The sequence below is a fragment of the Bactrocera tryoni genome, unplaced genomic scaffold (genome assembly GCF_016617805.1).
Source record: "Bactrocera tryoni isolate S06 unplaced genomic scaffold, CSIRO_BtryS06_freeze2 scaffold_7, whole genome shotgun sequence".
Taxonomy (NCBI): Eukaryota; Metazoa; Arthropoda; class Insecta; order Diptera; family Tephritidae; genus Bactrocera; species Bactrocera tryoni.
In genome coordinates, this window is record NW_024396366.1 from 14,062,764 (window position 1) to 14,089,292 (window position 26,529).

Below are 26,529 nucleotides of genomic sequence, written 5' to 3' on the forward strand. Positions count from 1 at the left end.
TATAAAAACGTTTATAATATCCTTAAAAAAAGAAGAACAAATGTGTTTGAAGTTTGTGTCCGCTTAAATAAATTTTGCGGTAGACGTGAACAAAATTAATCACCTAAAGTTTGATAAAAAAAAAAGGAGGAAAACCAAAATATTTTACAAAATATAAACTAGTGGATGAACTAAGTGAAAATTTGAGAAGACTGTGGATATTTAGAACTGCTCTTTAAAAACAAAATAAAAAACGTTAAACAAAATCTGAAAATAACTATTTTGCAAAGTGTTAGTTAAATATCTAGTGATCAAATAAAAAACTGAAAAAATGTATATGTATGTATTTAACAATTTCTTGTATTTAGTAAAATTATTTCTTTAATAGTCAGCATACCGTTTGTAATCTTATTGTTGTCTAAATGCAAAAAATGGATCAAAGTACTGTTATGAGTTTAGTTGAATCGGCGGTAGAAGTAGTCCATTAACATTTCAATAGACAGATTGCGGATTTAACTCAGACAATTCAGAGCATTTTACCTCAAAAAATAGAGGTAGCCAGGCCTGTAACGATTGTCGAAGGTGTACAAAGTACCCATACCGATCTGAGTTTAATCAAATCTCTACCAGAGTTTAGAGGTAAGATTTCAGAATATCCAGCATGGAGAGAAGCGGCGAAGTTCGCGTTAAGTTATTATAATGAAGGATCCGAGTCGTATTATATCGCGATGGGTATTTTACGTAACAAAATAACATCTGCAGCTAACGAAAATCTTAGTGCGTTTAACACGCCACTTAATTTTAAAGCAATAATTTCTAGACTAGATCAGTTATATGCAGATAAGCGACCCCTTCACATATTAGAAAATCAACTCAACAAGTTGAGGCAGGGAAAATGACTATAAAAGAGTATTATGACGCGGTTGATAGGCAACTTACACTGATAGTGAACAAAAATATTATGATATATAGTGGCAATGAGGGGCTCACCAATGCATTCAACGAAAAGGCTAGGGAAAATGCGTTGAGAGTCTTCATTTCTGGCCTCAGACGTCCACTTTGTGACACTCTATTTTCAGCGAACCCATCAGACTTACCCAGCGCCCTTGCCGCAGCACAAGAGTTGCAGCACAATCGGGAAAGGTATCAATTTGCACATACATATGCGACTGGAAGATTGCCACCAGTTTATCAAACAACACCTTTTTCTACCAATTTTACTAAAACAGTCCCTCAACGGAATCAAACAATTCAAAATAGTTCAATACAAAATTCCATCCCCATGGAGGTTGATGAGGAAAGCTCTTATTTCAGGAGACATCCACAGTTCAGAAACAACCCTGCTGTTCAGTCAAATCGTGGTTTCCAACAACAACCAATGCAACGAGGAAATATGTCGAATTCATTCCAGCAGCGGTCACGGCAACAAACCTACAACCTTTCTAAATCTCAACAAGAATACAGCTTTCATAAGAGACCTCATGTTCAGAGTAATAAAATTTCTATACAGGCCCCTTTGCATAAAGTCCAACGGATCAACGCCATGGAAAATGAACCTTACTTCTCTGAAGGGGAAGGGACGGAATTCGAAGAACGACACCAGTCATATCCCTTTGAAAATCAATCGCTAGATGAAGTAAATTTTTTGGCTAAGGTCTAACTTGCCGTTCATAACTCGAACTTTACCGAACGGGCAGGTTCTTAATATCTTAATAGACACGGGAACAGCGAAAAACTATATAAGAAAATATAAATTTCTGAAAGGTATAACCAAAATAAATGGCCCCTTTCATCTAAAATCTATAAATGGGGTAAATAAAATTTCCGAAAAATGTAAAGTCAATATTATGGGAACAACGGACACCTTTTATATCTTACCGCAATTAGATTCCTTTGATGGAATCATCGGATATGATTTATTGAAAGATATCCATGCCATAATTGACACAAACGCAGGACTCATTTTCCATAAAAATGGAAAAGAGGTTCTCAACTTTTTTCAGTGTCAACAAGTAAACATGACAATAGCAAAGACAATAGAAATGCCTTGCAGTATAGAAGCACTTATTAAACGTAACTTTAATGCATTTGCGAATCCTAATAGATCACTTCCATATAACACAAACGTAATAGCAACAATAGATACTATAATCGACAATCCCATTTATTCAAGAAGCTACCCTTACCCAATATCCGCGGCAAATTTTATAAACAAGGAAATAGAATCTCTACTTAAAGATGGCATAATTAGAAAATCATACTCACCCTATAATTAACCTGTTCATATAGTTTCGAAAAAGGGATTAGACGATGAAGGGAAACAAAATTTAAGAATGGTCATCGATTTTCGAAAGCTAAATGAACAAACTACATCGGATAAATACCCGATCCCAGACACTAGCGTAATACTTTCAAATTTGGGAAAATCGAAATTATTTACCACACTCGATCTGAAGTCTGGTTTTCATCAGATTTGCCTTTCAGAAAAAGATAGGTGCAAAACAGCTTTCAGCGTAAACAACGGCAAGTATGAATTTTGTCGATTGCCCTTTGGCTTAAAAAATGCACCAAGCATATTCCAGAGGGCCATAGATGACGTTTTACGGGAAGATGTTGGAAAAATATGCCATGTTTACGTTGATGACATCATAGTTTTCTCATCTGATGAAAATTCACACCATAAACACGTTGATTCCATATTAAAAAAAATTGAGGGAGCAGGAATGCGAGTGTCCTTAGAGAAAACCAAATTTTTTAAACAGGAAGTCGAGTTCTTAGGTTTCAGCGTCTCATACAAAGGTATCCGAACATGCCCCAGCAAAGTCGAGGCAATCCCAAATTATCAAGAGCCGAAATCATTGAGATCCTTACGTTCGTTTTTGGGTCTTTCCGGTTATTACCGCAGATTTATAAAGGACTTTGCCCATATATCTAAACCCCTTACAAAATATTTAAGAGGTGAAAATGGACTTGTTAATAGTAGGCATTCTAAAAAAATTAATATATCACTCGACGAAGAGGCAATCGCTGCCTTTAATAAGCTTAAGAGTATTTTAGCTTCAGAAGATGTCCTTCTTCAACATCCAGATTACACTAAGCCATTCGAAATAACCACAGATGCTTCCTCCGTCGCCTTAGGTGCTGTACTTTCCCAAAATGGTAAGCCGATAACAATGATATCTCGTACTTTATCTAAAACAGAAGAAAACTACGCCACGAACGAAAGCGAGCTTCTGGCAATAGTTTGGGCCTTGGGCCTTTCAAAAGTTAAGGCATTATTTGTACGGTATCAAAAACATTCACATTTACACGGACCATCAACCATTGACGTTTGCCATATCGGATAGAAATCCTAATTCAAAAATTAAAAGGTGGACTGCATTTATAAACTCGTTTGCACCAAAATACTTCTATAAACCTGGCAAAGAGAACAAAGAGGCCGACGCACTTTCACGCCAGTACATTCACAACCTCGACGACTCAATATCGACGGCTCACAGCGAGATTTCTCTTTCAGGTGTAATAAAAAGCATTAAAAATCCTGTCAACCAATTTAAAGCCCAATTAGTACTCTTACCATCCGAAGTTAACAGCAAGTCTACGAAAATTTTATTTCAAAAACTTATTAGGCAAACCATAAATTTTAAAAGCGCAGAATTTCTTTTACAAACCATACGGGAAAAGATAAATCCAAATGTAGTTAATGGAAGCTATTGTGAACTTGAGACTTTAGGCCGAGTACAATCATTACTACTGTCAAACTTTCCAGGTGTAAAATTCGTGCACACCGAAAAATTAGTAATAGATCTGATCAAAGAAGAAGATCAAATCGAGGCTGCTACCATGGAACATAATAGAGCTCACCGCTCAATCCAAGAGAACTACAAACAATTGATTTCAGAATATTTTTTTTCAGAAATTAAGAAGACTTTAACAACAATAGCCAAGAATTGTAGAACATGTTTGGAAAACAAATACAATAGACACCCACCAAAAACAGAAGTAGGCAAAACACCAATACCAGAATATCCCGGACAAATCCTTCACATGGATATATTTTCTGTAGACAGATTTCATTTCTTTACCTGTATAGATAAATTTTCTAAATTCACAATTCCGATCGACTCCAGATCAACAATTGATATAAAAAGTGCACTGCTAATCGTACTAAACAAGTTTAGAAAAACGAAGTTAATTGTTTCCGATAATGAAAAATCCTTTCAATCGAATACAGTAGTCAATTTGTTGAAAGATCAATTCGGAATCGAGCAATTTTTTATACCAACCTTGCATAGTAAAAGTAATGGCCAAATAGAGAGAATGCATTCCACCTTGGCAGAAATCGCACGATGTATAAAAGCAGAACAAAACATAACGGATATTAAAGAATTAATCTTACTTGCAACGCATAAGTATAACAATTCAATACATTCGACCGTCGATGCCAAACCGATAGATATAATAAATAATTTTTCAAAAGATCACCTAGACTTAATTAAGGTAGCACTGCATACTGCACAAGAAAATATTATTAAAAAATCTAAAGTTGACCAAAGGACGTTTAAAGAAGGTGAAAAAGTTTACGTTCGCCGCAATAAACGACTTGGAAATAAATTAAATAAGATTTACGTTGAAAACGTAGTACAGAAGGATTTAGGAACAACCGTGTTAATAAATGGTAAAAAAGTACACAAAGATAATATACGCTGATGTTCACCATCACTAATATGACGCAAATCGACAAGTCAAATTGTTCATGTTTAAGGACTCTATACTTTTTAAAAAAATTTTCAAAGAGTTCAACTACTTCTACCAACGATACTAGAAATTTATTTAATTAAACGGAAATATTATTAAAGGTTAACTACAAAAATGAAAAACATGCTGTGTAAATATACAACAATCGCAAGTAAAATTATAAAAGAGCAAAAGCATTTGATAAGGAAATAGCATTAATAACTTATGCTTATTTTGCTTAAAATATGTAAATGTACGGAAAATATCCAACAGAACATTATTTAAATTGTGTAGAAAAATTTAAATTTCTATGAGTTATAAGAACATAAGTAAATATTTCCAAGTCATTAGGTTAAGCAAAATTGAATTGATATAGTTATATTAGTTTTTGTAAAATAGTTAGTTTTGTTAAACAACATAAGGTACAAAATGGAAACCATACACGATTCGTAGTAAACGTACATATGTATACGGAAAACATCATTTTCAACAGAAAATTCTTAAAAAAAATGTTGCGAAACAATTTACAATTTCTCTCTAAATCACTAGGTTAAGTAAAAACTGAATTTTTACTATTGTATTATATTTTTTTGTAAAATTGCTTATTTTGACTCAAACGATATAAGATTCAAAATGAACATGACATACTATTAATTGTGAACGTACATATGTATGCGGAAAACGTAATTTTCAAACATATATTTCTTAAGAATTTTGTATAAAAATGTATATTTACATGCCAACGTTGTAAGAAAAATAACTTAACATTTATAAGTCAGTGGGTAAGCAGAAATTGGATTACATTATTACGTTAGTTAAAACAAAAAAAGAATCCGTCGGATCAGGGACGTTCCGTATTTAAGAGGGTTATTATATTGCGCTCGAATGCCGCGTTGCAACAACACAGCTTAGCGTATGTCATCACCACGCAACCTTTCGACAGTGGCGCTTAGCAACATCACCACCTCGCGCGTATGTTTTTTAAGCTGTCCAACAATGGAACAGTCCGGCGCTTAAGAACACTGCGCAGGCAATTAACCTTGCCCATGTGTTTGCCTAGCAACATCGCAACGACGCAGGATAGCGCGTAATTCTATCACCACCTAACAACAGCAACACCTCGCGTATGTGTATGCAGTCTAAGCCGCCCAGCAACAGCTCTATCGTGTGCATGGGTTAGCCAAGAAGTCCGCCAACAGCCCAATTCGGCGCACGAGTTCATCGCTTGCCTAATAACAGCTTCACTATGCGCTTGGGTTAGTTAGGTAACCCAGCAACGGTATAATAAAGCGCATAAGGTCACTGCGCGCAACAATAACAACAACACCTGAAAACCATTAGACGAGAGGGTTTTTAAGGCTGCGCTGTTAGCATAGCAGGACAGTTCTTCGAGACAACTCATTTGTTACAAGTGATAAATTAATTAATAAAGTTTATTAATAAAACCTAACCTGCTTAACTGGCGCCCAACTTACGGGAACGAACACAAAAATAAATCCTTATATAAAGGATATAAAATCGTGCCCACAAATATTTAGTGATTTTAAACCAAAAAAAATCTTTATAAAAACGTTTATAATATCCTTAAGAAAAGAAGAACAAATGTGTTTGAAGTTTGTGTCCGCTTAAATAAATTTTGCGGTAGACGTGAACAAAATTAATCACTTAAAGTTTGATAAAAAAATAGGAGGAAAACCAAAATATTTTACAAAATAAAAACTAGTGGATGAACTAAGTGAAAATTTGAGAAGACTGTGGATATTTAGAACTGCTCTTTAAAAACAAAATAAAAAACGTTAAACAAAATCTGAAAATAACTATTTTGCAAAGTGTTAGTTAAATATCTAGTGATCAAATAAAAAAATGAAAAAATGTATATGTATGTATTTAACAATTTCTTGTATTTAGTAAAATTATTTCTTTAATAGTCAGCATACCGTTTGTAATCTTATTGTTGTCTAAATGCAAAAAATGGATCAAAGTACTGTTATGAGTTTAGTTGAATCGGCGGTAGAAGTAGTCCATTAACATTTCAATAGACAGATTGCGGATTTAACTCAGACAATTCAGAGCATTTTACCTCAAAAAATAGAGGTAGCCAGGCCTGTAACGATTGTCGAAGGTGTACAAAGTACCCATACCGATCTGAGTTTAATCAAATCTCTACCAGAGTTTAGAGGTAAGATTTCAGAATATCCAGCATGGAGAGAAGCGGCGAAGTTCGCGTTAAGTTATTATAATGAAGGATCCGAGTCGTATTATATCGCGATGGGTATTTTACGCAACAAAATAACATCTGCAGCTAACGAAAATCTTAGTGCGTTTAACACGCCACTTAATTTTAAAGCAATAATTTCTAGACTAGATCAGTTATATGCAGATAAGCGACCCCTTCACATATTAGAAAATCAACTCAACAAGTTGAGGCAGGGAAAAATGACTATAAAAGAGTATTATGACGCGGTTGATAGGCAACTTACACTGATAGTGAACAAAAATATTATGACATATAGTGGCAATGAGGGGCTCACCAATGCATTCAACGAAAAGGCTAGGGAAAATGCGTTGAGAGTCTTCATTTCTGGCCTCAGACGTCCACTTTGTGACACTCTATTTTCAGCGAACCCATCAGACTTACCCAGCGCCCTTGCCGCAGCACAAGAGTTGCAGCACAATCGGGAAAGGTATCAATTTGCACATACATATGCGACTGGAAGATTGCCACCAGTTTATCAAACAACACCTTTTTCTACCAATTTTACTAAAACAGTCCCTCAACGGAATCAAACAATTCAAAATAGTTCAATACAAAATTCCATCCCCATGGAGGTTGATGAGGAAAGCTCTTATTTCAGGAGACATCCACAGTTCAGAAACAACCCTGCTGTTCAGTCAAATCGGGGTTTCCAACAACAACCAATGCAACGAGGAAATATGTCGAATTCATTCCAGCAGCGGTCACGGCAACAAACCTACAACCTTTCTAAACCTCAACAAGAATACAGCTTTCATAAGAGACCTCATGTTCAGAGTAATAAAATTTCTATACAGGCCCCTTTGCATAAAGTCCAACGGATCAACGCCATGGAAAATGAACCTTACTTCTCTGAAGGGGAAGGTACGGAATTCGAAGAACGACACCAGCCATATCCCTTTGAAAATCAATCGCTAGATGAAGTAAATTTTTTAGGCTAAGGTCTAACTTGCGTTCATAACTCGAACTTTACCGAACGGGCAAGTTCTTAATAGCTTAATAGACACGGGAACAGCGAAAAACTATATAAAGAAATATAAATTCCTGAAAGGTATAACCAAAATAAATCGCCCCTTTCATCTAAAATCTATAAATGGGGTAAATAAAATTTCCGAAAAATGTAAAGTCAATATTATGGGAACAACGGACACCTTTTATATCTTACCGCAATTAGATTCCTTTGATGGAATCATCGGATATGATTTATTGAAAGATATCCATGCCATAATTGACACAAACGCAGGACTCATTTTCCGCAAAATGGAAAAGAGGTTCTCAACTTTTTCAGTGTCAACAAGTAAACATGACAATAGCAAAGACAATAGAAATGCCTTGCAGTATAGAAGCACTTATTAAACGTAACTTTAATGCATTTGCGAATCCTAATAGATCACTTCCATATAACACAAACGTAATAGCAACAATAGATACTATAATCGACAATCCCATTTATTCAAGAAGCTACCCTTACCCAATATCCGCGGCAAATTTTATAAACAAGGAAATAGAATCTCTACTTAAAGATGGCATAATTAGAAAATCATACTCACCCTATAATTAACCTGTTCATATAGTTTCGAAAAAGGGATTAGACGAATGGTCATCGATTTTCGAAAGCTAAATGAACAAACTACATCGGATAAATACCCGATCCCAGACACTAGCGTAATACTTTCAAATTTGGGGAAATCGAAATTATTTACCACACCCGATCTGAAGTCTGGTTTTCATCAGATTTGCCTTTCAGAAAAAGATAGGTGCAAAACAGCTTTCAGCGTAAACAACGGCAAGTATGAATTTTGTCGATTGCCCTTTGGCTTAAAAAATGCACCAAGCATATTCCAGAGGGTCATAGATGACGTTTTACGGGAAGATATTGGAAAAATATGCCATGTTTACGTTGATGACATCATAGTTTTCTCATCTGATGAAAATTCACACCATAAACACGTTGATTCCATATTAAAAAAAATTGAGGGAGCAGGAATGCGAGTGTCCTTAGAGAAAACCAAATTTTTTAAACAGGAAGTCGAGTTCTTAGGTTTCAGCGTCTCATACAAAGGTATCCGAACATGCCCCAGCATAGTCGAGGCAATCCCAAATTATCAAGAGCCGAAATCATTGAGATCCTTACGTTCGTTTTTGGGTCTTCCCGGTTATTACCGCAGATTTATAAAGGACTATGCCCATATATCTAAACCCCTTACAAATTACTTGTATGGAATGTAAACAAATATCAAGTGACAATTTAGGGCCGGCAAAATATGTCTTCCAAAACCATAGATTAAACTGGAGCAGGAACCGATTATAATGAGTGGAATGTAAGTTTTCAACTAGTTTTCAACGAGAACTTTGTTTTCGTTTGACAGTTTTTACTTGGACGAAAACAGAAGTTTTCGTGCGAAAACCAGTTTTTTTCACAAAAACATGTTTTCGTTGTCGGTCCGAACATAGTATTGGATCGACCAGGGTAATTTTTTTGAAGCGGGGCCGAAGGCCGCCCACGCAGAAAGAAGTTCAACGCGAAAACATATTAATACAATTGCGAAAAGGAGTTCAACGCGAAAAAAATTTGATAACATACATATAGCTGTCATACAAACTGAATGATCGGAATCAAGTTCTTGTATGGAACATTTTCACATTTGACACTGTATCTTCACAAAAGTGGGCACAGGTTATTTTCTAAGATAATAATGTAATATGCGAGGAAATTGTTCAGCTCGGCTTACTTTAGCACATATCTGCCATACAAAACGAACGATCGGAATCTAGTGCTGATATGGAAAACTTTTGCATTTGACAAGATATATTCACGAAATTTGGTATAGATTATTTTCTAAGGCAACAATGTAATCTCCAAAGAAATTGTTCAGATCGACTAACTATAGCATATAGCTGCCATACAAATTGAACGATCGGAATCAAGGGCTTGTATGGAAAACTTTTGCATTTGATGTGGTATCTTCACAAAATTTAATGGGTTACTGCTTAAGGTAATAATACAATCTCCGAAAAAATTGTTCACAAGGGATTACTATAACGTATAGCTTCCATACAAACTGGACTCATAGTTACTAAAAGAAATGCACCTGTGAAGGGTATATTAGCTTCGGTGCAGCCGAAGTTAACGTTTTTTCTTAATCTAATCTGTTTACTTTAATTCTTTTAGTTATTTTACAAGTGATGTCGATAAGGTTGATTTCGATTGATTTTTGACAGTTTGTAGCTCTTTCGTTATTGTTAAAATAGTTGTAATTTTCAACTTTAAACGCGAATATCTCGAAAACTATTAGCTTTCTGCGGCTATAAGTATTTATATTCTTTATGTGGAGAATTTCCTCTATCCGACAATACCCATTTTATTCCCGAAATCCTGGGACGGTATACTAAAGTTTTCCCAAAGTGCATAATATAAAAGAGTTACGATAAATCGAGAAATTGCAAAACAAAATGTACAAAATTTAAATGCAAATATCTCAACGACTTTAATTAAAAATATTCTTATTATGATATACTAAAGCCGGCCTAAAACTTTTCACCCCATTATTATTTTAACCTAAGGGATAGTTTTCTGATATTTTGCAGAATATTTCATAAAATGTTTGGCAAAACATGAACTTAGATGGACTAGTAATTACTGTAATATGCTCAGACTCGTGCCACAAATGCCATAAAATCCACCACCACATTGCAGCACCAACCATTTCAGCACCAACTTTAGTCATCGCAGATTGCTTCAATGGAACTTCCCTGTACGAAACTCTGAAATATATTTACGTAATATTACGCATAATAAATTTATTAAACCATTAGCTTACACATGGCTCAATCGAATCCCTGCTACAGCCTTTTCACGTTGACACAGTATTATGCGTCGATACGCACCAAAAACATTACCTAAGTTACGAATCATAATCACAAATTACAATTTTACTAATTACTAATTATTAATATTGTTTCCCCTTAGGTTACGGACACGATAACTGATAATATTTGGTCATCAGTACTCACAACAACTAACGAATAGAGGGTGCTTCCACGTACAATTTATTTGTCTAAATTTTCGGCGCGATTGCGATTACTTTGGCAGTCGGGTAAAAATAGCGAATTTCGGTTTAAATGAGGTACGTATGCATGGGAGAGCTTCTCTAGAGGAGGAATATGCCAAACTAATGATGCTAAATTTTTAAAATATTCCCGATTAAATATTCAAAAATTTGTATTAATAACACAAAGTCTTTCACACTGTTTCAGTAAAATTTTCCAAATTTTTAACTTTGTATATTTAAATATAGGCACAATTCCGATTTCTTTGGCGCCGCGATTTTACCGTTGAAAAGAGGAAGTCTTCCTGATTAAAAAATATATGAGTTATAGGTACCGCAAACGCTTAGTTTACGAGATATTTGACCCTAAATTTCAAAAATTCGAAAAATTCGAACATTTCAAGAAGCCATTTCACCACATTAAACACACTTTATTCACATTTTGCACTTCAAATTTATTAAATTACACTATAAACTTTCAAATACATCCACATTTTACACTTTTAACAAGTTTTTTTTTCCTAAAAAATCTTTTTTATAAAAATTACATAACTACTTTATGTCCAAAACTCATATATTAAATATAATAATATATACATAGTCACCTAAAATACAAAACCATGTATCGTCAAAAATAAATGAAAATCGCTGACAGATATAATAACCAAAATTTATCCATTTTATAACGACAACTCAAATTTTGTTTCAATATGAGTGCATGATAACGAAATAATATAACCAATTTATATCCAAATCAAATTTTATATTTATTTCATAATAAGTTCTAGGTGATAGTGATATATAATATATATAATAATAATTTAAAAATCAGTTAGCACACTCATTGTTGAGAACGTTACCCTGCAAGACGGAGGTAACAGATTGCACAAACACATTGAAACATTTTCAGCTGTTCACTAACACTGTTACATTTTCTGGAATTTTCAATTGAATGGGAGAATACGTAAGTATGATAGAGAAAAATTATCAACTTTCTAAACATATTGTATTATTAAGTTGCTAGAATAGGAGAGACGAATGCCCAATTTTTCAAGAAGAAGAAAACGAAAAGCGCTGTTTATTTTGGATTTTAATGAGGAAAGTTCGTTATTCCATAATTTGATATTTTATAATTAATTTCTTATACATATATATGTATATGTTATTAATTTCTTTTTGTAGAGTAAACGAAAAAGCTTAACAAGGAGAAAAAGGTAAGCATTGTGAATTGAATGTCGTGAGTGTAATTAAAATTTTTAATATTACAGAAATCATTTGGAGCATTTGGATGCGTATAACAAAGACGCACCATTCAATTAGCCGCATCACCGGTGACTTGGAGGACGAGCATTACGTGGAGCTCGCTATTAGTTTAAGTAAATAATTGATTATTTTGATTTTATTAATGAATAAAGCGAATTTTATTTAAATGAATTGAATTTGCTAGAAGTAACAAATGGCTAACAAATAATTTTGTTTCTGCCCTATTCCTACTAATATGTTTATATGTTATAGGTAACGAACTGATAACGAAAATAATAATACTAACAGATATTCGGGTAACAAATACTTTTTGTTATCTATAACACATAGGTAAGCTATACGCTAACAAAAGAATTTGTTACCCGTAACATACTGTGAAGAGATTTGCTAACAAAATGTATGTATTCTGTTAGAACAGCATGCGATATTTCCCATTGGTTAGAGCGAGACAACCATTGAACATTAAATAGCTATGTGTTACTTTTTTCCCGCTCTCTGAACAAAAGTAACAAATATTTTAAGGAATGCAAAAGTGAACAATAACAAGTCGCTTACACGTTTTTTGCTAACAACTACCCGCTTGCAGGTTAGATTGCTTACAATTATGAGGAAAGCGAGCGTTGCCACATCTTAATACCGAAATATGTAGGATATTTATTTTTTTGTTTGTTTGTACTTTCGCCCAATTCTTTTTTTATACTAACTATAATCAAAAAATACTTTCCAACATTTTTCAACCTATAATTGAGTTGTGAACATATTTTCCATATACACATGTATATTAGAGTGTTTTTTTTTTTTTGAACTATTAATTTTTTTCAATCCCGTCACAAAATTTCCTAGGAATTACACTAAAAAACAATCCTTGAAAATTTTAGCTCTTAATATTAATATTAAGAACTGGACCAAGGCATGTAAAAATTTTCCATAGAAAATACACTACAATTTTTTATCTTTAAATTCCTACAACACATACTACATGTTTTATGGCATCGCTTTGACTTTAAACGCATATTTCTCAAAATTGTTCACTCTACAAAAGTGCCCAGTGCAACAAAGTAGTAACTCACACCGGCGAGGTAGTATGGGACCTTAAACCAGATTTTTCCACGAGATTCCCATTTTTCGTTTATATATCTCGTAAATGACAAGAGCTATAGAAAAAATGTTCATCACACACTTGTACGAAATTTTATTTGCTGCAAAAAATGTCCGAGGTCAAAATCGCTATCATTAATACTTTTCGAGATATTCGGCTTTTTAAGTAAGGCTTTATAGAATTTTCATAGATACGTAATACTATGTTCGTACCGACAATGAAAACATGTTTTCGTGGGAAAAACTGGTTTTCGCCCTAAAACTTGTGTTTTCGTCCATGTAAAATCTGTCAAGCGAAAACACATTTGGCGGATTCTCTTGCTCTTGCAGGATTGCAGATTGCAAACATCCTATACCGAAATATACAAGGGCACAAGAGCACCCGTTGCAGAATCTAGTGTTATATGAACGGCTGATTCAGTCAATTTATTGTAAATGACTATTGTGCATGGCTATTGTGAATTAGCGCACCTTCTGCATTCATAATTCATTATTAACAAAAACAGTGTAACAAATCTTTATAATTTAAATATAAATTATAAAATCTATTTAAAATTTACCTTTCTCAACAATTTAACGTCAAAATATGTATTTAAGTAAAATGACCGCTAGCACAGGGGTGCAGTTATTTTTTTACGTGTCATTACACGAGAATAAACATGGATTTTGGTCTGACATATTTCACAGCTATTGCAAATAATTTTCTGCGTGCGTTTGTTGTTGTGCCGGTGCACAAAGAGGAAATATCTGTAATGAAGAGCTAGAGAATACCCCTATTGAAAACCAGGGGTCGAATCGTTGCATCCGTGCACGGATCGGCAAACATACGAAAGAAAATTACGTGATACGTCAATCGTATGCTATGATTGGCATTATGACATACGATAGCAAACGGATCGTAATGTATTTTCAATTCACAATAGTTTTTAAATTCCACATTGCTTTGGATGGTATTTTAAGGTCCCAATAAATTAATAATATATGTATATCCATATATATAAAAGGAAGTTGTTGTTAGTTACACCATTTAAACTCAAGAACGGCTGAACCGATTTGGCTGAAAATTGGTGAGGAGGTAGCTTAGAACCAGGAAAAGGACATAGAATACCTTTTATCTCTTTATTTCAAAATTTAATACAACTCATTAAAACAAAAATTATATTTTAAATAATAAGTATTTGTTCAAAATTCATGTTTGTAGGAATCATTAGAATATATGAGTACAATTTTAAACAGATTATTTTTCAGAAATAATACAATTGCTAAGTATTTGTAATAGTAGAAAAGAACTGCAACCAAATACGCAGTGCAATGGATTATAACTGGCTCTTTAATCAGTCGTCATAACCTTTCCATCCGACTTTTTCGTCTTTCCACGCCTGAGAACCGGTTTCTCATGTGCAGTTCACTTTAATGACAGTCGATTGGACTCCAGTGACAAATGGTGGAGCTATGTTTCTATTGTCACACACCAACGCAAAAATTCGATTTTATTACGATTAAAGATCGCTCAAATACTTCTCAGAATCAGTTATTCATCGTTTTATTGGATTATGAACTTGCGAGGGACCCACTTTGAACATAGCTTTCAAATTTTTAGAGCATCATTGTATACGGTGCTCAATTCGTCTGTTTCCAGCTTAGCAAATGTCTTTTCAACGGTGGATTTCCCTGAGCCAAAATTCAACAGTATTTTCCCCAAAAAAGCAATGCTTTATTAACAAACAAAATGCTTTATGATAAATTTTTTTGGAAACTAACACAAGTTGCTTCACAAAAATGCTTTATCTTATATATCTATATCTATAGTTATAATCCAGCTAACAGAGATCATAAGATCATATAGATGGTAGTAGTATTATCTATGTATCAGCCACAATGAAGTAATGGGCATAAAAAAATAGTGCGGAGATAGCTAAGAGATCGTAGCAATAGCGTAAGTATAAAAAAAAATGAGTCCTCATTAACAAAATTTTCTTTGTAGATGTATCGTTGAAGAAAGCATTGGAATCTTAAAAAGACGGTGGAGAATTTTAGAATATGGCAAGAGAGGAAGGTATCACCCCACAAAAGTGGAAGATTTGCTAACGTTTGTGAGGCATTACATAACATCTGCATAAAATTAACAATAAGTCACTACGTGCAAAATTGCGATTCTTATCACACACAAGAAATGGACACCGTGGTAGCGAACCGCAATCGACCAAACGATAAGAGACACATTTCCATAAATTTGTCTATTATGATACGGATACGTTTATATAGGGGATGTTCGAGCAAGCAAATAACTGCGGCAATATTGCAACCCTGATGTTTTTTGCAGATACTCAGCTGATACTTAAACAAATATTTTGCAAATATTTTGCGCGGCGTGCAGGTGCATTGAAGAAGTGAAGTTTAAGAAATCTCTTAAAAAAGAATTTTTAATCAATTTAACAGTGGATGCATCCTGGGTGACGCTAAATGACCTGCGGCCTTCACGACCTAACAACTCCCTAGACGACTCTGGCTTTGGACTGGTTTTTTGAGAAACTTTTTTTATTAGATTTGGTAGAACCCTGGGCTGGTGGTGGCGGCCTTCTGACACCTGAGTACGATGAGGTGACACTCATCGGAAATGGCTGACAGGCTAATGTCGCAACTGCCCCCGTCCCGTTAAAACTCTGGCAGGCCTCAGAGTACGTTCCCCCCCCGTCGTCGTTAAGTTGGCGTGGTAGGTGAATGTTGAGATGACTCCTTCTTTGCGCTGGTCGGCTCTGAACGTATTGCCTCATAAGGGCGTACGTCAACCCTCGCCTTGGCCTCGTCATCGAGATAACCTTGGGACCATAAAAGGCGACTACCTTTCCGGGGGACGGATAGCGGCTCTGAGTGGGGACCCTTTTTGCATGGACAAGGTAAACAACAATTTAACTGACGGAAGAACGACGAAGGGAGGTGAAGGGCTGTCGAAATCGGCACCTAGATCCAACCTAGGTGGGGATGCTGCTCCTATGGCGACGAAACCGTCGCCGACTAATGGCAGCGACAAGACAAGGACTCCAGTAGGTGTCTCCGTAGGTAGCAGACAGGGGGTAACCGGCGATAAACCGTCGGCAACAGTAGTAGCGAAGGGTGGATCCTTCATACGCGGCGGAATCGCCAGTACTAGCAGGGCAACCTCAGCTACAATTATGAAAGGATCCACAGGGGGTAAGAGCAAGGCAGCTTTAGCTAGAAAGCTAAAGTCTGACCGCCGATTGGCGGCCAAAATCTTGGAGCGCTACGGCGACAAGCATGCTGGTCAGGTGTCTGAGCAGCATGCTAGTACGCTTGAGTGGGCCAAGAAAGTGCTGAGCGAGGACGATAGGGTAGAACTGAAAACCAGCAGGACAGAACCGGCGGTCAAGCGGCAGAGGTCGCATGAGGGAGAAACCTCCCTTGTTAAGAAACCGCGGACAGGAAAAGCGCCAACCTTCAGCGAAATCGCTAAAGGTGCTGGGGCCAGAATACTGGGGGTGCTTGACCGCAGTAGAGAGGACGGAGCCATCTCCCATGATGAATGGAAGAGGGTAGCAGCGGCTATCTCATCGGTCTTCCTGAGGGTGGTCAAGGAAAACCCGGGGCCACCCCCGAAATGTGTGAGTGCCGGTTGGCACCAGGGGCTACATAAGCTCACTTGTTGTGCTGATGAGAGATCGGCCATCTTGTACAAGAAGGCAGTCTCTCAGGTGGGGGAGGTCTGGAAGGGAGCCAGACTGGAGGCCGTGGCCAAGGAGGATCTTCCCCTTCGTCCTAGGGCTCGCGTTTGGCTGCCGGCCGAACCTTCCACTCCGGGTGAGATTGAGGAAATCCTCAAATATTGCAATCCCTCACTTCCAACGCAGGACTAGAAAGTCTTAAGGCTGGAGAGGACTGATGAACCGTATCGGCAAGTGCTGATAGTGCTAAACACGGAATCCATCGGTCCTCTCAGCAAAACAAAGGGAGCCATAAGCTATGGTTTTGAGATGGTAGTGCTGAAAGTACTTCCATCTGATGCCAGGGCTGATGGCCCCCAAGCTGCGGTGCCTGCGGTGGAGGTGTCGAAGGTTACTGACGGTCAAACGACCGTGGAAATCGGTGCGACAGAGGGCGCCAACGGTCAAATGACCGTGGAAATCGATCCGGATCTCTCGGATGTGGCGAGTGTTGGGGGCGGTTCGTCGATTGGCGACTCCGTCTTCAGCCTCGAACGACTGTTTGAGGAGGTTCGGGTCGACCACGACTTAGGCGCTGAAATAGCGCTCCTGGAGGAAAGTCTGAAGGATGAAATTCCTCCAGATTAACCTCCAGCATGCGAAGGCGGCCTCCGCCAATCTATTGCTCCGTCTGGAACAAGATGGAGCTGATGTCGTCCTGATCCAGGAACCGTGGCTGACTGGTAACGGGATATCTGGATTGAGGACAAAGAGCCACAGGCTCCTGTCGGCCAAGGGTGCAGGTAGGAACAGAGCCTGTATGCTGGTAAGGAATGAATTAACGGTATTTCTTTTACCTAATTTCAGCAGTGCTGACATTGTGACAGCGAAACTGGAGTGTGACACCGGAGATTTCTGGCTTATCTCCGCATATATGCCACACGATGATGTGGTGGAGCCACCTCCCCTAATGCTGAGAAGGACCTTAGCCGAAGCGTCTAAGGCTGGCACTGGCGTCATCATCGGCTCCGACGCTAACTCGCGGCACCAAATCTGGGGAAGCTCGGATACGAACATTAGAGGTGAGTCGCTTTTTGATTTCATTATTGGCGAAGATCTTCGCATTTGTAATAGAGGAGACTCTCCTACTTTTGTGACCGCTGGCAGGGAGGAGGTCCTCGACCTCACCCTAACCTCACAAGCGATTGCCCCGCTGATCTCGAACTGGAGGGTCCTCGACGATCACTCCTTTTCGGATCACAGGTACATCGAGTTTAGTCTAGTCGGAGAACGTCCGCCTAGGAAATCCTTTAGGAATCCTAGGTACACGGACTGGGTAGGTTACCGCAGAAGGCTTCGGCAAACTCTCCCGCGCGCACCGGAGGTGGACGCGTTGGCCACCACCGATGCGGTGGAGGAGTGGGTTGAAGTCTTCAGCTCGGCGTGTAAGGCTGCGCTGGAGAGGTCTTGTCCGCTGAGATCGCCGAAGGGCAAAGAGAAACCTCTATGGTGGACTATGGAGCTCTCAGATATTAGGGCGTCTTGCAGACGGCTTTTCAACAAGGCCCGCAGGAGTGGGTTATCTGATGACTGGGCTTTGTATAAAGTAGGACTTTCAATATACAAGTCCGAGTTAAGAAAGGCTAAGAGGACCTCGTGGAAGCGCTTCTGTGAAAAAGTGGAAGGCTGTCACGAGTCCTCGAGATTCAGGCGTATTCTCGCAAAAACCCCAGTGTCCCTGGGGTATCTCAAGGACGAAAATGGGAAGTGGGCCCTCAGCAGTGAAGAAACACTTCAAATGCTTGTCGACGCTCACTTTCCGTGTAACATGTCCTCTGCTAGGGGATCTATCGGGGTGCCGCATGACGACTGCGCGGCCTTTGTCAGCATCCTGGATGAGCGGCATTTGACGTGGGCGATTAACTCGTTCGAACAATTCAAGTCCCCGGGACCAGACGGCATCATACCAGCGCAGCTGCAACAAGCTGTTAAGGTATCATGCAGCTGGTTGGCACCTATCTATGCGAACTGCATCCGATTAGGTTACATCCCGGGGGCCTGGAGACGAGTCAAGGTTACATTCATCCCGAAGGCTGGCAGGGGCTCCCATGTCACGGCCAAGGATTTCAGGCCAATCAGCCTCTCCTCCTTCTTGTTAAAGACTCTGGAGAGGCTGATGGACTGGTATATAAGGAAGAGCATTCCGAGAGACTATTTGTCTAGAGCACAACATGCTTATCGCAAAGGCAGGTCAGTAGACACTGCCTTGCATACTATCGTGTCATGGCTCGAAGAAGCCATTGAAGCCAAGGACTTCGCTGTTGGGACCTTCCTGGATATCGAGGGAGCTTTCAACAATGTCCTACCGGAGGCAGTAGTAACTGCCCTTGACGGTATTAGGGTAGAATCGAACCTCAAGTGCCTCATTCTCAGTCTTCTGTGCGACAGAGTGATCGAAACGGAATGGGGCAGCGCGCGTGCGAGGCGTAGGGTGAGTAGGGGAACACCACAAGGTGGGGTTCTCTCTCTCTTCTATGGATCCTGGTTGTTGACGAATTGCTCAAAAAACTAGAGGATCGCGGCTGCCGGGTGATTGCCTACGCAGACGATGTAGCACTTATGGTCAAAGGAAAGTTCCTTAGCACCGTGTACGAGTTGACGCAGGGATATCTCAGCGATGTAACAAAGTGGGCGGCCGGAAGTGGACTCGCCATTAATCCTAACAAAACGGAAATGGTTTTATTCAGCCGAAAATATAAAATCCCGGCGGCACCGTTGCCGCAGATAGGAGGTATTCACCTGCAGCCGGCGGACTCAGTGAAATATTTAGGGCTCATACTGGATAAGAAGCTTTTATGGAAGCCGAATATCGAGGAGAGAGCAAAAAAGGCATCTATTGCCTTATACTGCTGCAGAGGAGCTATTGGCAAAAGATGGGGTCTCTCACCGAAAAGGATCCTCTGGCTCTATGACACCATAGTAAAGCCCATCTTGTTCTATGGTGTCTTCATGTGGTGGAGGGCTTTAGGGAAGACCTCATTGGCCAAAAAGCTCGAAAGCGTTCAACGGGCTGCGCTAATTAGCATATGCGGTGCATTAAGATCTACCCCAACTATGGCACTTAATGCAATTTTGAACATTACGCCGGTGGACATTGCCGGTAGGTGCATAGCCGCGAAGGTGGCTATTAGACTCAGAGAATATGGTTTCTTAAAGGAGCGTGCATCTGGTCATTCGGATATCCTTACAAACTTTGACTGCATACCGGATCATCTGGATCATGGAATCGCCGTACCGAACTCTGGCGGCTCCTTCTCTGCCCATATACCGACGAGGGAGATGTGGGTGGGAAGAAGCCGTTGGAGGAGAGGGGCAGCAAGCTTCTTCACGGATGGGTCAAAGCTTGAGGGGAAAGTTGGTGGAGGGGTCTACTGTCGGGAGCTCTCCATCAACTCCTGTTTCAGACTTCCCGACTACTGTAGTGTATTCCAGGCTGAGGTCGCAGCCATCAAGGTAGCAGCTGATTTGCTGTTGCAGTGTGCATCCACCTTCAGACAAGTGACTATTCACTCAGATAGTAGAGCGGCTATATTAGCCTTGAACTCATTCGAAGTGCGTTCAGGGTTGGTCGAAGAATGTGTAACGTCGTTATCTCTAGCAGCCAGATGTTTCGTGATTAGACTGGTGTGGGTGCCGGGCCATAGCGGAATTGCGGGCAATTGCAAAGCTGATGAGTTAGCAAGGAAAGGCACCCGAGAATCATTATCGGTAGAATGGAAACGGATCGGTGCTCCTGTTTCTTCTTGTGGTCTACTACTAGATAGCTGGGCCACGCGGATGCTCGTCCAACGCTGGGCCAGCACCGGCACTTGTGCGGTTGCAAAAGCCTTCTGGCCCAGTATAGATCGCAGGAGATCAAATGATCTCTTAGTCCTCAGTAAGGCCAACATCTCATTGTTAGTGGGTCTTTTAACAGGCCACTGTCCAATTGGCTTACATGCGGTAAGAATGGGTATCTTGCCGGATGCTGAATGCAGATGCTGTTTAGAGGAAGATGTGGTAGAAACAAGCCAGCACTTCCTGCTTGACTGTCCTGCTTTTGGGAGGTCAAGACTAAGACACTTGGGGGCGCATACCTTTGGACACCCCACCGAATTGGCGGGGGTTGAAGTTAAGCGTCTGTGTAACTTTATATTGGCTACAAAGCGCTTCGGCAACCTGTAAGTCCGAATACGGGAGTTTTTTTTTTTTTCATTTAATGGCATCACAAAGGACTAATTTGTTAGTCTACGTGGGATCATCGATCAGCCATTTTTACCTAACCTAACCTAACCTAACAGTGGATAACTTGGTGGATAGTGAGTGTAGTTTGCTTCTTAAATACAAAAATGCAAGGAAAAAAAGTTTTTTGCGTAAAAAAGTGGCTTATGGCTGAAATTTTAAAGAAGAGGCCAATAGTAAAACTTCTTTAAAACAATTCGATTTTATCCTCAAGATATATATTTATCACATTTTCGGATGTCTCGTGAAACACAATTAATGATAATAGTTAGTTATAAACAAAAATAAAGAGCGATTTCGCTTGCCTCATTTTTCCATCATCAATTTTGTTGATGCCGATTTTGTCACCTTTGCGCGCAAGAAATGTCAAAATTTTAGTTGCACCAACCTTTGACATTTGCAAAAGTTGCTACATTTTTGCGTCGAATATGATGCTTTGCAATATTGCCGCAGTGATTGAGACTCGAACATCCCCATACTCATTCACTTACGTCTTCATGCCAGAATATGATAGAAGCGTTACGATCACGAATGTCTTAATACGAAATACAGCCTTTTACGTGACGAGTGATACGTTCACGGATGTAACGATTCGACCCCAGTTTTCTCTGAATTGTGTTTTTTCTGTAGCTTTTGTTATTTACAAGACAAATACAAAAAATGCGAATTTCATGGAAAATTGGGTTTAGTGCCCCGTACTACCTCGCCGGTGTGAGTTACGCCTTTGTTACACTGGGCATTTTTGTAGAGTGAACAATTCTGAAAAATATTCGCCATAAGTCAAAGCGATGTGTGGGATGTCCACAATAATTTTAGATTTATTAAAATATAAAATACTGATACAAAGTTGATGATTGAAAATGAAAATGGAATGGAGAGCGAAAATGATGAAGCGTGCTAGCAGTCGGGATGATGCGCCAAGAAGAAGGAAAGATGGCGGTTCGTCAAGCTGACAGCTTATCCAGTTTTTGGGTTGCCATATCTATGCTTTTTGCAGAGTTGTATTTGGGGTTGCCACATCACTCCCCCCCATCGGGAAGACGAAAGCGTACTCGACGACCAGATTTTGTTTGGTACTCTTTGTGTTGAACTGTTTGATTCGACAGGGTTTCGTAATCTTCGGCGACGAAAGCTGCTTTTAACCGGTCGATGGTAATGTTTACGTCCTTCCCTCGGATTTTGACTTTGAAAAATTTGTCGCCGTGTTCGACTACGGGAAATGGTCCCTCGTTAGGTGGTTGAAGAGGTGGACGAATTGAGTCGTTTCGCACGAAGACTGATTGTGTTGAGTGTAAGTTCTTTTCTACGAACGGTATGTGCGCTGAGTTGTTTGTAGTTGGTGACGGCTTTAATGACTGCATGCGTATGCGTAGATTTTCGATGAATTCACCTTTATTGGCATTGTGGGTATGTTTTTCGGCAAAGAACTGGCCAGGTAATCGAAGTGTATTTCCATAAACCATCTCTGCGGGTGTCGCTCTTATATCATCTCTCCATGAGGAACGAAAACCTAGAAGGATGAGTGGGAGAACCTCGACCCAGTTGTCTGTCATGTAGCATTTTATCGCTGCTTTTAATGATCTGTGCCATCGCTTATAATCCCGTTGGACGCGGGATGATACGAAGTGGTACGTAAGTGCTGGATGCTTTAAAGCCTGGAAAGTTCTCGGAATAGTATAGATTCAAATTGTCTACCTGGATCCATTGTTACTCTACTCGGTACTCCAAATCTAGCGATCCAGTGCGTGTAGATATTGAAAGCAATGGTCTCTGTCGTCATGTCTGCGAGCGAGAGTGCCTCTAACCATCGGGAATAACGAGCGACTATTGTCAAACAGTATCGATAACCCTAGCAAGGTGGTAATGGTCCGACGATATCCATATTTATAACGTGAATGTCGACAACGGTGCTCTGTTGTGGCGCTGCACCTTAGCTCTTTGGCACGGGATGCACTGCCTGGACCATAAGCGGCAATCTTTTCTGAGACTCGGCCATACAAATTTTTCTGCAATCAATTTAGTTGTTTTAGCGGCGCCGGTGTGCCATGTTATGTATGGAGTCGAAAGCTGTTCTACGAAACGAAGGAGTTGAGTACGGTCGGACTTGGCTGGTGCTTACGTCACAAAAAATGTCTACAGCGGTGCCTGGAATCGTGAAAGGTTTGATTGATAGGCTGGTATTCGAGTTTTGTAAGTTTTTGAGTTCTGAGTCAGACTTTTGACTCTCCGCAAGTTTGGCGAAGTCGATGGTGCTTGGAGTATGAATGGCGTCAGCTACTACGTTCTCTCTTCCGGGAATGTACCGAATGTCTGTTGTGAATTGTGCGATAAATTCCGAATGACGCATTTGACGCGGATATGCCTTTTCAAGCTTTTGCTGGGGCACGTACTGCAATGGCTTGTGGTCGGTGAGGATGAAAAATTCTCTTCCTTCTAGCATATGTTGAAAATATTTGACTGCTTTGTATGCCGCTAATAGTTCACGATCGTAAGTGCTGTATCTTGTTTGTGTTTCAGTAAGGCGTTCGGAATAAAAACCTAGTGGTTGCCACTGGTCGTTGTCGTGTTGTTGTAGTACAGCTCCTACCGCAGCTCCAGATGCATCAACCGTCAAACTGAGTTATGCCCTGTGTTTTGGGTAAGCGAGTAAAGTTGCTTTGCATAAGTCGTTTTTGCATTGTTGAAATGCCTCCTCTGCTTCAACTGTCCAATCAACTGGTGATGTGTTGTTTTTCTTGTTCCCTTTTATGAGGTTGAATAATGTCATTTGCCTTTCTGCGGCGCAAGGCAAGAATCTGCGAAAAAAGTTTACCATACCGAGAAAGCGTCGCGAATCACATACTCTCGAAGGTAGGTTGAAATTTTTAATTGCCCGTACTCGTTTTTCTGGGGGTGAAATTCCACTGCTGTTTATTTAGAAACCTAAAAATTCAACTTGCGGCTGATCAAGTGTGCATTTCAAACGGTTGATAACAAGGCCGTACTCGCGTAGCTTTTTAAATTCTAACTGTAGATGATGACGATGTTGATTCATATCCTTCGATGATATCAAAATATGATCGAGGTATGGCCAGGCGAAGTCGTATTCACGGAAGATGTGATCCATAAATCTTTGGAACGTTTGACTGGCATTCCTCAAACCAAACCACATGCACGGAAATTCAAACATGCCGAATGGCGTTGTAATTGCAGTCTTTGGTATGTGAAATCGTGCAGGTGTGGCAGGGGGTACCTGTCAGGCTCGGTGACGACGTTTAGTCGCCTGAAATCCCCACAAGGCCTCCATTCGCCGTTTTTCTTCTTTGTCATGTGCAGCGGGCTTGCCCATGGGCTGCACGATGGACGACAGATGCCTGCGTTCAGCAAGAGTTGTATCTCGGCTTTTGCGGCTTCTAACTTCTCGGGAGATAAGCGTCTCGGTTTAGAGAAGACTGGTGGTCCTTTGGTGACGATATGGTGCGTGACAAAGTGTTGTGGTTTTTTGACTGTAGACTTATTATCCATCGTGATGTCTTCGAATTCCCTCAACAAATCGTGGAACGGCTGATAATCTTTGGTGTAAGATAAATTGGAAACTACCATTTTATTTGTTGATATTGAACACAGTTTACTGGTGTTTGTGACGTCGTCGATGAGTTTGCGTTGTCGTAGGTTGACTGCTAATTTGAAATGCGATAGAAAATCAGCTCCGATGATGGCTTGTGACACATCGGCAATGATGAAATTCCAGGAATATTGGCGGCGTAGACCCGGATTGAGGAACATAGTCTTTTCGCCGTAAGTTTTTATAGTGGACCTGTTTGCTGCGTAGAGGTAGTTGTTTTTGTACGGGCATCTACGTTGTTGTTGCATCGGTGGAATTACGCTGACTTCAGCTCCCGTGTCGATGAGGAAGTTTATTGCGGATTTTTTATCTCGAATGATTAAGCGGCGGTTTTTGTCGTTGAGCCTGTCGTCGACCGCCATTGACGACAGACTAGTTAGTTTAACTTTTTCACGCAAGGGCTACGACATTTTTTGGCATCGTTACCAAATTTGTGATGGTACCAGCACAAACCATTCGAATTGTTGTTTTGCATACCGGAACGTGACGGAGGACGGCTTCTGCTGCGACTTCTAGATCGACGATTTATGTTCGCCTTTATTGATTCTATCTCTTTCGTGATTTCGGCTAGCTGCTGCTCGATGCTGGATTGATTGCGTGTTGCTGTATCTGGAGTTTCGACCACGTGTACGTGTGGGGTGTCGCTAACCTTACATATTTTGTCCGCGAGCAGGGCAACTTTGTCGAGCGGTTCGTTGCTAATGGAAATTATTAGCCGCATGTTGGAAGGTAACCTACTCATCCAAATGGGCTTTAGTATATTATCGTTCATCTCGCTTCCGGCTAGACTTTGCATTTCGCGCAAGAGCTGTGATGGACGCATATCACCAAGCTCTTGTTCCTGCAGTAGCTTTTTTTACACGTTTTTGCTCCGAGTCCGCGAATTGTGTTATTATACGATTTTTTAGCGTGGTATACAGTTCACTGTTCGGTGGATTAAGAATTATGTCGCTTATTTGAGCTAGCACATTGCTTTCGATCGCGGCCTCGACGGTGTGGTACTTTGTTTTGTCGCTCGTTATACCTGCAGCGATGAATTGTGACTCGACCTGCGCCATCCACAGTTCTGGCTTTGCGTGCCAGAATGGTGAGATCCTGATGGAACTTTGGCCACTTCCACGTTGCGGATTTGGATGTCCTCTGCCAATTGGCCCCGATGCTGCAATTTTGTATTACCTGATTTACCGCTTCTTCTTCCGTCATTTTTCGATCACGTCGGGGTCACAAATATGTGGGATGTCGACAATAATTTTAGATTTATTAAAATAGAAAATACTGACAAAGTTGATGATTGAAAATGAAAATGAAATGGAGAGCGAAAATGATGAAGCGTGCTAGCAGTCGGGATGATGCGCCAAGAAGAAGGAAAGATGGCGGTTCGTCAAGCTGACAGCTTATCCAGTTTTTGGGTTGCCATATCTATGCTTTTTGCAGAGTTGCATTTGGGGTTGCCACATTACTTTGGGGTTGCCAAAGATGATATAAAACACCTCTGATCTGTTGGAATTTAAAGATAAAAAATTGTTGTGTATTTTCTGTGGAAAATTTTTACATGCCTTGGTCCAGTTATTAATGTTAATATTAATTGCTAAAATTTTCAGGGAA

The 26,529-nt window shown here is 39.6% G+C and overlaps 3 protein-coding genes across 4 annotated transcripts in view; all 3 read right to left on the reverse strand.

Moving 5' to 3' along the window:
• Positions 1 to 10,990, reverse strand: part of LOC120781402 (NADH dehydrogenase [ubiquinone] 1 beta subcomplex subunit 2, mitochondrial-like) — a 76,810-nt gene extending 65,820 nt beyond the window's left edge. The window contains exons 1-2 of one of the 2 annotated variants that reach the window (XM_040113614.1): positions 10,792 to 10,990; positions 10,675 to 10,735 (exon numbers count right to left, since the gene is read on the reverse strand). In XM_040113614.1, coding sequence (XP_039969548.1) covers positions 10,675 to 10,735; positions 10,792 to 10,886 — 156 coding nt within the window. In that variant the 5' untranslated portion in view covers positions 10,887 to 10,990. Of the gene's footprint in view, positions 1 to 10,611; positions 10,736 to 10,791 lie in introns of both variants that reach the window. The other variant, XM_040113613.1, reaches the window with a different exon arrangement.
• A 13,244-nt stretch (positions 10,991 to 24,234) lies between these two features.
• LOC120781792 lies at positions 24,235 to 25,085 on the reverse strand. The gene is made up of 2 exons (XM_040114016.1): positions 24,553 to 25,085; positions 24,235 to 24,454 (listed from the first exon to the last, which is right to left on the reverse strand). The coding sequence occupies exons 1-2, from the start codon at positions 25,083 to 25,085 to the stop codon at positions 24,235 to 24,237; spliced, it is 753 nt and encodes a 250-aa protein (XP_039969950.1).
• A 215-nt stretch (positions 25,086 to 25,300) lies between these two features.
• On the reverse strand, positions 25,301 to 26,127 carry LOC120781793. Its single transcript, XM_040114017.1, has 2 exons — positions 26,101 to 26,127; positions 25,301 to 25,774 (listed from the first exon to the last, which is right to left on the reverse strand). Exons 1-2 carry the CDS (start codon positions 26,125 to 26,127, stop codon positions 25,301 to 25,303), a joined length of 501 nt encoding a protein of 166 aa, XP_039969951.1.
• Between the last annotated feature and the right edge of the window lie 402 nt (positions 26,128 to 26,529).